Here is a 14974-nt window from a genome sequence, read left to right as displayed (position 1 = left end):
TACACAATAATTCACAACCATTTTTCTGGAGTTAGTGTAAATGGGGAAGTTTCCTGAGCTGCCCAACATTTTGGATAATGCCATTCCATTCGCAACATTGAACAATAAAATCCGCAGTATATTGAATATTTCAATAAACATCTACGCATTCATCTTGTACTCTATATCGATTAATAACAACACTCAAACACTAAAGTTGGTTATAGCACAAAAACTTAATAACCAGCTTTAGTGTTATCGATCGATATCGAGTACAAAATGAATGTATAGATGTTTACTGAAATATTGAATATACTGCTGATTTTATTGTTCAATGTTGTGAATGGAATAGCAGCAGAGAGGCTGTATTATGTGTTTTTAACTAGGGTCATTAAACTAGAAAATGTAACACAAATACAGCATAGCTTATAAAACATATACAGGTACCTACAATTTCTGTTTCAACAGAGAACTACAGTTATCACTAGCAGTTCCCTCCTTATTACAACCAGTTCATTAATAGTCATTTGAGAGTTATGGAAGTTTAAACCCTGCTAGTGGATCAAAAACAGCAGACACTATGCGTACAGCAACCCCATTGTTATTTCATGCTTTGAAAAATCTCAAATTCAGTTCATTCGCAATCATGGTGATAGTAAATGATCATGTACTATACTTTACTTTGTTAGGCCCTGCACTTCTCTCAGTATTTCACATTTTTTTGTATGCGACACATCATTTAGTATGTTCTTTCAAAGTATGTAATTCAGATTAAGTCTGTGGTGCAGGCCAGTACAACAGGCTCTCTCTGGTCTGTGTTTCCTGTACAGCAAGCCTGGCACCTATAGTTGGTCTTTACTTCTTTAGCTGTATCTTGAGAACCACTCATATAATCTAGTTATAAAATGTGGTATAATTTTGCTTGCCTGAACATGATGAAACTTTACATGGACACATTTTGCAAAAAGTTATTTCACATGCTCTGGCCATAAAACCCCATAAGTTTGTTACAATTCACAGTGGCTGCTTAAAAGAGGCCTTTTCACTCAATTAACAGGCATTTCAAATTTAAAAAAATGAACAGTTTAGGAGTAAAGCCCAGATTCACAAGTAGTTTTCATTAATAGTGGATCAAGGACAGTACAGAAATACAGAACCGTTCAAACTTACTTTTGACTGCTAGAGTTTTTTCAAGCAAGATCATTTCAGTGTCTCTTTTCTATTCACAAGTCTACATTAATTTTCACACGCCATCCAGAAAAATACTGCTGAAGACTTCCTACAAGTTAAGGAATTTTTAGAATCGAGCCAATATTCTTGTTAAAGGTAACCAGACAACGAAGAATGACATACCCAATTTGGTTCAGCAACAAGACTGCTTGGTGCAACTAAAGACAATTCCTACAGTTATTGGGAACGATACAGTGAACCACAAAACTTTTTCTTTATAAACAAATCTTACTCAGTGTTTTATAGAACACCTTGACATTTTGGGCCAGAATTATCTTTACACTAAAATACAAATATAGTGATATAGTGAAAATAGCTGACCCCTCACCCCAACCCAACCATTTCAAGTAGTTTTGGACACATAATAAATATATTTTTCATTTAAAATGTGTTTAATTCTTTTCTATAGCACACTATCCTAGATTTTATTTTTAATCTGTCCCCATATGAGGTCGACATTCATGAAAGATAAATCTCTTGTGGTTGTTTTACAACTCTTTATGTAGTTCTTACATCATATTTCATTAAACTGGACCACACAAACAAAAACTGAGATAATTCTAAGAAAGAAGTTGTAACTCAAGCTAAGCCTGCAGGTGTATTCTGGGGAATAATGTGTGAATGAGTATATGTGTTTGTAAGAACAGTGTATTCTTTCTCTGCATGTGAGGGAGTGCTCCACTTAACTGTTGTGGTAAAAAGCTCCACGTAGTGAATGATCACATCAGCCACATCTGTACATGCATATAGTAAGAGACAGTACATATCAACAATAAAGTAACTAAACCTGCTCATCCACACAAACATACTTCATTGCTTACCTCAATGTCTTGCAGGCTGAACTCGTTTTGATCTTTGAAGTTGGCGGCTCCCGCACTTAGCTCCATCAGCATCTTGGCTATCTCAGGCTTTATTGCTGCCGTGAGCCGGCCGGCTGCTTCCGTGACATGTTCCTGCACGTCTTTCAGTTGCATAGCTGCTTTGGAATAGTGCGAGTTCCTGAAAACACCGCTGAAGAGGTCTGTGAGGAAAGCGCTGGCCCGGCAAAACACGTTGAGAGCGTCCAGATACTTGGAGATTCCCTGCTGGATGTCGGCGATGGGGGTGGTGTGAGGGACCGGGTGGCCACAGTTCCCCCCAGCAGCAGCAGTGGAGGCCAGGGAGGATGGAGAGGAGGAAGAGGAGGAGGAGGAGGAGGACGTCGAGCCCAATGGGGCGCTCAGGGTTCTGCTCAACTCTGGCATCTGATACTGCTGGTGCTGTTGCACTTTCTGCTTAGACCCGCCAAGCAAAAAGCGCCGCTTGTAGTCCATTTTACTTTCCTGTGCGCTGCAACAATACATAGGTGTTGAGCTGGCTCTGATTCCCCGTGGGTTTTAAGATCACAGCCTCAAGGGTTATTCTTCTGCGAATGTTCAGTTAAGTAAAAAGAAGATAGCTGTAGACTGTGTGTGCAATTTCACAAAGAGGCATTTCCAAAGGCAGCCGTCTCTGTTCTGTGTGTGCAGAGAGAAGGCGGCAGCCCCTTTGCTGACCTAGTGTTATTTTCTGTGCAGCCCTGCTGCAGATCGCAACTACTGTAACAGTCCAAGTATGCCCAAGAATAAATCCAAGAACAAGCAGCCGAAAAGTACTTCCTCTCTTCAATTTTAAATCAAATAGAAGGTCATTAGTGGGTGACTAATCAGATTTAAAGATACCTGTTGAAAAGTTGAAAAAAAAAAAAAAAAAAAAAAAATACCCTTCTTCAAATGTTTCTTTTTCAGTAACCATCAGTTCGGTTTAATCTTCAGCTTTCTCAAATGTATATAAATGACCTTCTGTAAAAATACAAATATTTAAAAACTAGGCAAAAAAAATTAGATAACACTGATCAACAGCGAGGATATAAAATAACACACACAAAAACAAAAACAAAAATCCTTAATAGTCTTAGAGTTGAGGCTCTCCCCTGGAGAAAGTCACCAAGCTCTCTTTCTGCGTTTGGAATCACGGAGAGATTGTAGGTTAAATACTTTGACAGACCCAGTCCGTCAATGTGTGCAGCATATAGTGCAGCAAAAGCTCTCTGTAACTTTGTCTTGAGTTCGAAGGAGTGTGCAAGACTAAGTTATTAAAAACTGATGGGACTTTGTTTTCGCAGGCCTCCCCCTCCTTTCCTTCTCCTTGCTGAGGTAGTAATAATGTTCTAGCGGAAACAAATGGCACTTCCAGATTGAGTTTCACCCCAATTGTCGTCTGAAGTAAGAAAGCACACATGTATTTGTAAGGCCTCTAGGTCATTTCCTTCAAAAGAGAAAAACAAAAACGGAAAAATAAAGTTGCAAAGGTTACAAAACAATGGGTAGCTGCAATCTAATTGGAATTTCTTATCCTGCTTCTCTTTGGGGACTGACTGTCCAACACATACAATAGCTCACTTTAACATGCCATACATAAAAAAAACAATCTTTGGATGATGTAGAGACTCATTTGCTCCCTTCTGGACTCATGCTATGTCAACATCCCCAATTTAAATGAGAAGGCCTGCACATTACTGTTTGTGTTATACATGCAATTGATGTACCAGCTACCAAACTGAAGAAAACATTACTGTAACATGAAGAATTATATTCTAGATTTGTACTAATTTTCTGAATAAATCAAGTCTGACTTACTGTAAAGGGGCATGAAGCAAATACATTTTTCTAAAAGTAATAAAACCAATTTTAAAAGTGGCAAAAGATTACACTGAACAGTAAAATGAACTTTTCCTAACTAACTTAGTTACTTCTTGCTAGCACATTATTACAGTATACTGTTACAATTTTGCTTCAAATTAAGTGTTTAAGAAATGGACCTCCTATTAACACACATCTGGTTTTGTAAAATAAATCAAACACTGAAATCTCGATTTTACAGCTCGCTAAGGTAAAGCCCTCAATGTCATTAGCACCACCCTGGGGAAATTTTCTCTTGGTTTTTCTTCGCACTGCACATGTACGTTTAACAGAGAAAATCATTCCAATAGTGAAACAAAAGGGTAAAAACATCCTAGAAAAAGAACACAGATCTGTTTTGTCATAACCGAACAGTCAATTGTTTTTGTAGTATGTTCAAAATGTAGTGTTTTTCTCTTTAACAAAGGGTTTGTCCACATGTAACAAAGGATATATATGGGGTTTAGTGATGAAAGAAACATTACAACTGCAACCTTTAGACCAACACAGATCAGAGAATGGTCAGTTTTGAGAAATGGTAACAGTTCACTGAATCATCGAATAACTCAGAGAAGGAAGACAACACATGAGCTAACAAGAATGACGCCATTTCCAGTACCAGCATTTTATCTATCAGGACCTTTGAAAACACTGTACAGTAAAATTAAATTTCCTCAGCACATTGTTCTATGGCCTGGTTTGCAGCTATAAAGTGCGATTCTCTGGAAACACACACAAGCTCTGCTACACAAGGACAGACTTACACAGTACCACCTCATGCTTTAACATCATTATGTAAATTCACATGCCCAGAAGACAAATTTGCATCTGGAGGAAAAAACACCACCTCATTTGCTTCAGAAAATAATTTAGATAACCCATTATCAAAATGCCATCTACTGTAATGGTGGATTTAGAAAAAAATACACTCAAATACGAATCCAAGGTTGTCTTTAGGTTCCATCTAGTTTACAACCAACCAAAACCATTAAAAATTTTAAACAGCTGCTTTCCTGAGGCTCCAGTGATGTGTGGTCTGGTACAGCATGTCCTGGACTTTATTAATCATGTATTCAGCTGATAGATTTGTTTGAGCCTTGCAACTCTGCTCTTTCTTTGTGATCTATAAAGACACTGGGAAAGCTGACTTCTGTAGTTTACACAAAGAATACTTTTAAAACGTTGGAAAAAATAAACTGATTCTGTGGCAATTTCCCAGTCTGCTTGGGGAACTGCAGCAGTCTGCAATGCTAACCTTTCTTTTATCAACAATTCCCACATCCCCATGTAACAAGCAGTAATGTGCAAATGTGTGTTTACAGTCTGTGCTGCTGCATTCTACTGACCTAACACTGTGACTTCACTCCCTTTAAACGTCATAGCACAGGGGCAAAGTGGGGTCTCAAAGACACAAGAAGAATAACTGATTTACAGTAAGCTTACCTTCCAAGAGAAATCTTTAAACTTTTTTCAAAATTGCACAACACTTGTCCCGGAAAGATAATGCCAGAAAACTGCACATCGATTACTAGTAGTGCAGGAAAGATAACTACACTCAAAATAGCAGACCACAGTTATGGATTGGATAGCCTAGGTTTTCTGTAAAGTTACTTAGTGTAGAAAGAGTTACATTTACAGTGGTTGGCTTTAAATGAATAGATTATTGGACTGGACTTGATTGCGAAACTACTATACTTGTATTATGTAAAACCCTAAAAACAGATGCCAGTTTACCAAATTACAGCATAAAAATAATTATAATCCAGATCTACCCCCTCCCCCAGTTATAGCTAAGAGAGTTATAGCCTACTGTAATGTACAACTCCAGCTGTCCTAACAACCAGTGCTCTACCTCTATCACTATCCAAACACAATTTAAAAACAACACTGGCACCACAGCATGTCTCCCACTGAAACAGGAATTTAATAAAGCCTGTTCTTGTTTTGGGTGACATGTACAAACAGCTTCTACAAATATAACTATAAGCAGAGGTCTTCTTGGTGTATGCAAGCTACAGTAATGTAAAGTATTTATTTTCCTATAACATACCTAAAAGAAAAAAAAAATCCTTTCATAAGGCAACCCCAAATACAGTGCCTTGCAAAAGTATTCAGACCCCTGACCAATTCTCTCATATTTCTGAATTACAAATGGTACATTGAAATGTCGTTCTGTTTGATATTTTATTTTAAAACACTGAAACTCAAAATCAATTATTGTAAGGTGACATTGGTTTTATGTTGGGAAATATTTTTAAGAAAAATAAAAAACTGAAATATCTTGCTTGCATAAGTATTCAACCCCCACACATTAATATTTAGTAGAGCCACCTTTCGCTGCAATAACAGCTTTAAGTCCTTTGGGGTAAGTATGTACCAGCTTTGCACACAGTGTTGGAGTGATTTTGGCCCATTCTTCTTGGCAGATTTGCTCCAGGTTGTTCAGGTTGGTTGGACGACGCTTGTGGACCGCAATTTTCAAATAGTGCCACAGATTCTCAATGGGATTGAGATCAGGACTTTGACTGGGCCACTGTAGGACATTCACCTTTTTGTACTTGAGCCACTCCAATGTTGCTTTGGCCTTGTGCTTGGGATCATTGTCCTGCTGAAAGGTGAATTTCCTCCCAAGCTTCAGTTTTTTAGCAGACTGAAGCAGGTTCTCTTGCAGTATTTCCCTGTATTTTGCTCAAGATGCCCAGTCCCTGCTGATGAGAACCATCCCCACAACATGATGCTGCCACCACCATACTTCACTGTAGGGATGGTGTGTCTTGAGGCATGGGCAGTGTTAGGTTTGCGCCACACACAGTGCTTTGAGTTTTGGCCGAAAAGCTCTGTCTTGGTCTGACCACAAAACCTTTTTCCACATCGCAGCTGGGTCACTCTCATGCTTTCTGGCAAACTCCAGACGTGCTTTCAGATGGTACTTTTTGAGTAATGGCTTCTTTCTTGCCACCCTCCCATACAGGCCAGTGTTATGCAGAGCTCTTGATATGGTTGACTGGTGCACCATTACTCCACTCCCAGCCACTGAACTCTGTAGCTCCTTCAAAGTGATTGTTGGCCTCTCTGTGGCTTCTCTCACAAGTCTCCTTCTTGTTTAAGCGCTGAGTTTTGAGGAACCGCCTTTTCTTGACAGTGCCTGGGTGGTGTGATGCAGCTTCCACTTCCTGATTATTGATCCAACTGTGCTCACTGGGAAATCCAAACACTTGGATATTATTTTGTACCCTTTCCCTAATCTATGCATTTGTATTACTTTATCTCTAACTTCTGTAGAATGCTCTTTGGTCTTCATTTTCCTTCAGATTCACAGCCTGACCAATGATCCTTCAACAGTGGGGTTTTTATCCAGAAAATGTGACAGCAACTTTAATGGTTCACAGGTGGAGGCCAATGGTAAGGTAATTGGGTCCTCGTTAGGGCAATTTCTTTCATTGGTGTAAACTGGGAGCTTCCACAGCACAGGGGTTGAATACTTATGCAAGCAAGATATTTCAGTTTTTTATTTTTCTTAAATATTTCCCAACATAAAACCATTGTCACCTTACAATAATTGATTTTGAATTTCAGCGTTTTAAAATAAAATATCAAACAGAACGAAATTTCAATGTACCATTTGTAATTCAGTAATATGAGAGAATTGGTCAGGGGTCTGACTACTTTTGCAAGGCACTGTATGTCCGTCCATACCTCCGATCTGGCACTCAACTTCAACTGGCAGTCAGTCCACCATGCAGGCATACTGTACTGTGTTCACCTATGAATATACTGTAGGCTACATTATACACATGGTGTATTTAGCAATTTTCCAGTATATTAGACATATAAAATGCATCTTAAACAGATTAGCCATATTACCAAACTTAAGCATTCTATTTAAACAAGCTGTGTCTTCCTGTATGGTACTGTAAAATACTGTAAGCCAGGCAAGCACAGTGAGCTTGACCCTTGCGTTTAAAAAAAAAAAAAAAAAAAAAAAAAAAAAGGAGAAATAAAGTACTCCTTTTGGCATACAAGCAACTTTTATTCATTTTTTAAGTCGCCCTGGATAAGGGCGTCTGCTAAGAAATAAATAATATTATTTCCACTGGAAAAAAAAGGAAAAGCATTTAACACATCAGTGAATATAACTCCAATTATAAAAATATGTTTATTGCATACTAAAGCCTGTTAACAAAGTTAAGATTTACTGCTAAATGCAGCATTGCTGTTGGGTGAGCTATATATTTCTGCATCTGATTATTCCAATTAAGATGGCTCAGAAACAGCAGATCTAATAAACAGCTATGGATACACACCCAGCCATGGGAAGTGTACAGTAATTAGTACCCAACAGCCAGTAAGACAGTATTTAAGGACACTTTTCACCACAGTTTTCAGCTCATTTAAAGAAATAAATAAATACCACAGAGCTTCCTGAGAAAGCACCTTAGCCATGAAATGTGCTTGCATTGCATTTGACTCCGACACTGAGAAAGACCTATAGTCAACATATGTGAAATACGTTTCTTTTAGTATTGCTGCAGGTACATATTCTACCACCGAGCTTTTTACAGTTATGGATGAGCCAAAAAAGCATGCTTCTGCTATTCCTATTAGCAGCAGTAGCAGGTTATAAATCTTCAGGCTCCATTAAGCTAAACAATCAAAAGCCGTTTTTGTTCCATTGCTAGCATTTCACAAGAACCATATTATAGGCCGACATGTTTTCTGTATATGCCCCTAAACAAACTCTGAAGTGGAATATAGGGCCTTCGTTTTTTTTCCCCAGAACGTTTCGGCTCTTTACTGAATCATTTGTGTCCAATCCCTCGGACGCATGGAACCATGCAGGTTACAGTAGAACTGGACTTGGGGTTTGTAAATCCGGTTCAAGCACAATGGCATCCACGCTGCAGTCTTCAAACAAACCTGTACTTCCTCTCCTTTTTCCAGCCGAACGTAATGAGGCCTGCAATTCAAACAAACACCTCCTGGCAGCAAAGACTATAACCTTGTTCTGAAAACATTACCGATGAGGGACAGTTCAAGACAGTCAGAAACACTAGGGCTATGTTTTCATCATCTGGTTCAGAAGACTCTGTACGATTTCACAACAAAAGCTGTTGTATCAAAATTGGACGAGCAGTTATCAAGATACAGCCTTCAGTAGCACAGCCAGTACCCTGATAAAATTAGATCATCGTGACATATTTACAGCACGCTCTTCAAGCAAATACCCTGCGTCTGTGAAGATATGACCTTTGAACGTATGGGAACTTTACAAATCCCAGCTGCCCTGTGAAGGATATTAAAACCAAGGACCACTGTAGCCTATATGTACGTCTCAATTAGCAGGCATACCTTTAATAGTGTACTAATGAAAGCGCCAGCACTGAAAATCTCATTTGCTATTGTAAAGGCTAAGAAGGCTTGTATTTTATTGGGTTACTTTATGCTCAAAGGTTACACAGCAGTTGCCTAAGAAGACAACTTCCACAGCTTCTACCCCTGAAGAAAGAAAGTCAAGCATATCGCACTGCAAGAATCTAAAAAGAAAAAAAAAATATATATATATATATATATATATATATATATATATATATATATATATATATATATATATATATATATATAAAATAATCTCTATAAGCATACTGTACAGCTGTTGAAATGAACTGTTCCTTCAGATACGGGAAAAAAAACATATATAAACACTTTGCCTAGTATGGTGCCGTATTTAGGATGCTCACTATATCCTAAAAAATCTGAAGTTATTTGTGCTGCATAACAAAACTCTATAGAATATGAGAATCAACAAATTTCTACAGTCTGCCTCAGAGGTATTAAACATTCACAACTTTAACAAACTGCAATAGTTTCAGGGGCTCCCGAGTGGCGCATCCAGTAAAGGCGCTCCTCGCAGGATGTGCCCTATAGCCTGGAGATCGCTGGTTCGAATCCAGGCTATGTCACAGCTGACCGTGACCGAGAGTTCCTAGGGGGCGGCGCACAATTGGCTGAGCGCTGCCCGGGTAGGGAGGGCTTAGGTCGGCAGGGGAATCCACGGCTCACCGCGCATCAGCGACCCCTGTGGCCGATAAGGCGCCTGTGGCTCTGCAGCGGAGCCGCCAGATCTGTGTTGTCCTCCGGCACTATAGGTCTGGTAGCATTGCTGTGGATCTGCAGTGCGAAAAATGACGGCTTGGAAGGAGCACGTTTCTGAGGACGCGTGTTTCAGCCTCCGTTTCCTGAGTCGGCGGGGGGGTTGCGAGCGGTGAGCCGGGGATACAGATAATAATTGGGCATGCTAAATTGGGGTGAAAACCGGGGTAAAAATAATTGGCGACGACTAAATTAAAAAAAAACTGCAATAGTTTCAACACCAAATTAGGACTGTCTACAATACCACCTGCAGTCTACAAGCCTGAGATCGGAAAGCTAAACAAAGATAATTGAAAGGATGTAGAAACAAGTATGCTCCCTAGACATGGTTTGATCTTAAGTGTGCTTCAATGTTTAACAAGGTTATGCAATTGACTTTGGTTCTTTTAATCCGTAATGACAGTTCTAAAAGAAACTTAATACTACTATAGTTTAGATAAATACAATGCCATTACATGTTAGAAGACTATATAACTGTTTCTAATGTTAACCATGCAGGATGATCCCTTTTGTCCAACAGTCTGGAAAAAAATTAAATCTAAGGACAATCTTCAATGTACTGTAACACAAGTCACTGGCAAAGATCCAAACACAAGATACTAATGAATGGCCTTCCTACATTCGACTTGGTTTAAGCCATTATTGTAATTTTAAAAAGGCAGTCAACGTGGGTTGGATAAAAATGGGGTTGTGTTCTACTTTGTGCTGGGTTCAACATTTAAGTTATGTGATAGATTTATGAAGATCTTTGTACATTATGTTAATGTATTTAACCACTTCAACTCCAGATGTAAAAATGAAACCCCTTCCCAGGTAACAGATTTTGAAAATAATAAATAATGGTTTTCAAACCTGTAATGTATAAAGCTATAAAATGTTAACATATGATGAATAAAACACAAATAAATGACCTAAGCTGTATTTTTTATTAACCCTTTATGCTCCTGTGTACTACATACCCATATTCAATATAGAGATAAAAACACATTTTTTATTTTATTTTTTATTTGAACAATGAAAACATAAATGCTGCTAATAACAATAATAATCAGTAAACAGTAATTATCAAATAAAAATAAAAACGTGTGCCATTATCGACTTGTTCTGTGCCATTTATTAAAATGTTAAATACAACAGAACCCGGGGTTGCCTTCGCAACCACTGCACATTTCTCTTGTGTCCTTTCTTTTGTTTTCATTTTCGTAGCAGACCCTTCACATTTTTTGCGGTCTCTGCTTCCCTTGTGTTGGAGGTATAGTCACAAATGCATGTACAGGGATACTTTGCGCAGGCATTGTGATGGATCTGGCTGCCGCAGACGCCTGCTTTATTGCCTTGTACCCAGTACTGTGTTTTGATAGTATTTCGTCACAGCACTGCCATTTCAAACTAAACAGCTTCACCTTTGCAGCTGGCTTACCTGTAAAGTAGCTGCACGCTCTTTTGTTTGTACAGTCACAAACTCTCAAGTTCCACGGCGGGGTGCACATCTGTGTAAACAGGTGCAAAATCAAATGATGGAGGACTGGCTTCATTGTAGGGATCAGTAATAAACACCCAGTCAGTCCCCTGCTGTTCTTGGCTCCACATCCTCTTCATCATCATCGCTGAGTGAAGTCAGCATCACTGTCACTGGTATCGAAATCCTCCGAACCAACTTCGAAATCTTCATCACTCCCACTGTCGCTCTCCACGTACGTTGCCATGTTTAGCTTTCGCCAAAAACTATATAAAAACTACAACTAAAACTAATAATAAAACAAAATACATTTAAAACACTATATACATACATATATATATATATATATACACACACACACACACACACACACAAAAGTTTAATGGCTTCCCGCAATGCATCTCAAATTGCGTGTCATGGAATCGCTACATGACACGCAATTGGATACAAATGTCACCTGACCCTCCCCCGACTTTCATTGCACATTCCACAGTACTAACACTGCCTTAGAGAACGAAACCTGAAACGCTAGACTGAGAAACCGCTCATAGAATAGAATGGGAAACTTGACGTACGCACGTACGCCATGGTACTGTAAGTGGGTTTTCATCTGAGGTACATGCGTACGTCATTGTGTTGAAGTGGTTAATGCTCTCCATTTTTGCAAATCAAGCGGTTAGTGTTACAAAACGAACACCTTTCAGTATTCAAGTTAACCTTCCGAGTGGCTTGTTACTAGTTTTGTAACATTAACAACTTGACAAAAGACAGCCCTGCAGGTGTCTGCACAACAAACTCACTGCTTGAAGACAAAGAAATCCATTCCCCCGACTGCATGACTCACCCTGCACCACACGACCATTCCTTTACCAGATGAGCCACTCAGAGATCCCTCTCAGGACAGGTTTAAATAAATCAGTTTATTCTTACGGTTTAAACGTTAAAGACAGTAAATCTACACACCCTTATGACCAAATCTCTCAAGCTACATCAGCAGTGACCAACCCTCCCAATGTTCAATCCCATCTTAAATTAAACGCACACTGGGGGTTAAAGTAACACAACAACAATTATTAATACTGTACCTCATTAATCACCAGAATGTTTCTTTTACTAGTCCTTTTTAAAAAGTAACAAGAGATGTGTGCCACGTGGTCTACAGACCCAAAGCAAACATGGCTCATATATCAGGACTCTGTTATGTTGTATTGTAAGAGTTATGTGCTGAGGCCACAGTTTTCCTGTATTGATGGCTTTAGGTTTATTTTTGGAAGGGACACATCTCAAAGAAAAATTTTACGGTAGCCCACATGGTTGCCATGGATACAATGAACAGCCATGTCTATTTCACGCTAGTGCACCTTAATCACTGTGTGTCTCCTTCAGGTTACATGGAGGTTTAGCCTTATGTACACTTTTCTGTGCAAGACTTTTTTCACAGTCCAGCTTGTTTACCTGTACAGGACACTAGCTTCCTTCCAGGGGTGTAATGGTATAGAAATGTTAAAGGTATGACAATCTTTGTTAAACTGTGGCTATCACAGAAAACTACCGCTTCAGCCGAAATGTTTATTTTGTCATCTTAAAAATAAGTCTTTCCAAAAAGTGAATTAAAAATTACTCTTGCAACCGACCACAGCATAGTACAAAACTAAATCTTATTTAAAAATGTAGACAACTGTAGTCTCTTGTTGAACAGTATCTATAAAATGCATATTTGACTGTTTTATCTTTGTTAATTTAATTCATATAGTTAAATGATGGCATCATTTATTATTAAATTGTGCAAGTTCATAGTATAAAGTAAACTGGCTGGGAATAGGGTCCCTTTAAATGCACTATTATGAATAGCAATCTCAGGGCCTAGCTGTCCCAACAAAATAATCGTCCCTAATCTTAATCAGTGAAAATTAAAATAAATAAATCTCAAACCAATGTGCACTATCAGTTTAAATGCACAGAAATACTGTAACCCTGAGATTTACAAGAAAATGAATTCTCATCTCCACCTTTTTTTTTTCCCCCTCAAAAAACAGCTAGAACGGTAATTAATGGCTAAACCGCATATTTGAACCCTGCATCTGCGTTGACAGTACCTCCCTTTTAAATTATTCAGTACTGATTGCGATCTCTTTAATTAAATATAATTTAAATCCCACAAAAACAATTTATCTCATTAGTATCTTGCAAAGACAGTATAAAAGACATATTTATTAATGTTAGCTAAATAATGAAAACCTGTCTTGTAATGACAAGTTTATTTTTTTTTCATGAAATACAAAATGCAAAGTTTTGAGCTCTGCTTATTATTTATTTATTTTGAAATTTAAAACTTACTTTTGACATGACAACATGTAGGAGATTCTGGGCAATGCAGGGTTTGTCACAGTGAGCTAGAGTAAAGATTCCATGGTCTGGCTTTCATGATACAAGGTGGGTACGGTAAATAAAGTTATGTATGTGACAGTGTGTATTACTGGTATACAATACACCCCTACTAATGTGCATGCTGCTAGCTTGTAACAGTAGAAACTAGGGCTGTCACTCGATTAAAAATTTTGATTGGTTAATTTATGGGCATTCAATGATTAAATTGTTAGATTAATCCATGCACATTTTTAATAAAAGGTAACTCTTACAGTGGATGTCCTGCATAGTAAAACTAAAAAAAAAATCAGTATAATCTTATAAAACTATAAAATAAGCCCAATGGGAATCTGGTCTTTATAAAAGCATTTTTATTTTAGTTAATGTCACACAACAACCATTCTTTCGGGCCACTGTCAGTCACATACCTGAAAACAAGACAGCTGAGCTCCGTTTCCATCGTCGGATGTTTAATCTACCATTACAGCTACATACTTGGCTTCCTGTACTTCTGCTTTGATTCGTTCTGAATCTTGTTAGAGGTACCCGAGAATACTGAGGCTACTGACAAGCGATTGCTTAACATGCTGCCGTAGTCAGAAATCAGAGAAAGTAATTCCACCTAATTACCTCCATTTGAGGAATTGGTGCCTTCATCGGTGCTCATTGTGATGTATTGTATCCCTACGCTTCTGCTAATCCAGTTGAACATCAATTCGGGTTTGTCCAAAAGTTTTGTTACATTGTCTCGCAAGTGACATTTTGTGCTGACTTCGACAGACATCATAGATTGCTGGAGCCACTGCTGTTCCAATATCGCCTTTTCTATACTGAACAAAAGACAGTTCCAGCAGTATCATTTTTGTAATTGACAACTACCAGTAAGCCACGGATACCTTTCATAATTTGAATGTTGGAAGTGGCGAGTATATCCCTTCCCTTCCTGTGGCAGTTCGGGTATTTGTGGTGTATACCTCCCTTTGTTTAAAAAAAAAATAAAAATAAAATCTCCAGTTTTTCTGAGAAACTTCTTTATGAAAATTGATTTGTAACCAAATTGACTATGATGTCTCCATTGTCTGATGACATT

The 14974-nt window shown here is 38.3% G+C and overlaps 1 protein-coding gene across 5 annotated transcripts in view; it reads right to left on the bottom strand.

Annotated features, from left to right (window-relative positions):
- The window catches only part of LOC117425573 (granule associated Rac and RHOG effector protein 1-like), a 43977-nt gene that overhangs the window by 18302 nt on the left and 10701 nt on the right, over positions 1-14974 (bottom strand). For 3 of the 5 annotated variants that reach the window (XM_034042576.3, XM_058993614.1, XM_034042577.3), the window contains exon 2: positions 2031-3495. The exons of 1 other annotated variant lie outside the window; for it this stretch is intronic. In XM_034042576.3, coding sequence (XP_033898467.1) covers positions 2031-2552 — 522 coding nt within the window. In that variant the 5' untranslated portion in view covers positions 2553-3495. The remainder of the gene's footprint in view (positions 1-2030; positions 3496-14974) is intronic. One more of the 5 variants, XM_034042578.3, reaches the window with a different exon arrangement.

The sequence above is a fragment of the Acipenser ruthenus genome, chromosome 20 (assembly GCF_902713425.1).
Source record: "Acipenser ruthenus chromosome 20, fAciRut3.2 maternal haplotype, whole genome shotgun sequence".
NCBI lineage: Eukaryota > Metazoa > Chordata > Actinopteri > Acipenseriformes > Acipenseridae > Acipenser > Acipenser ruthenus.
Note: the sequence above shows the minus strand (reverse complement) of the source record. Positions and strands in the feature narration are given on the sequence as shown.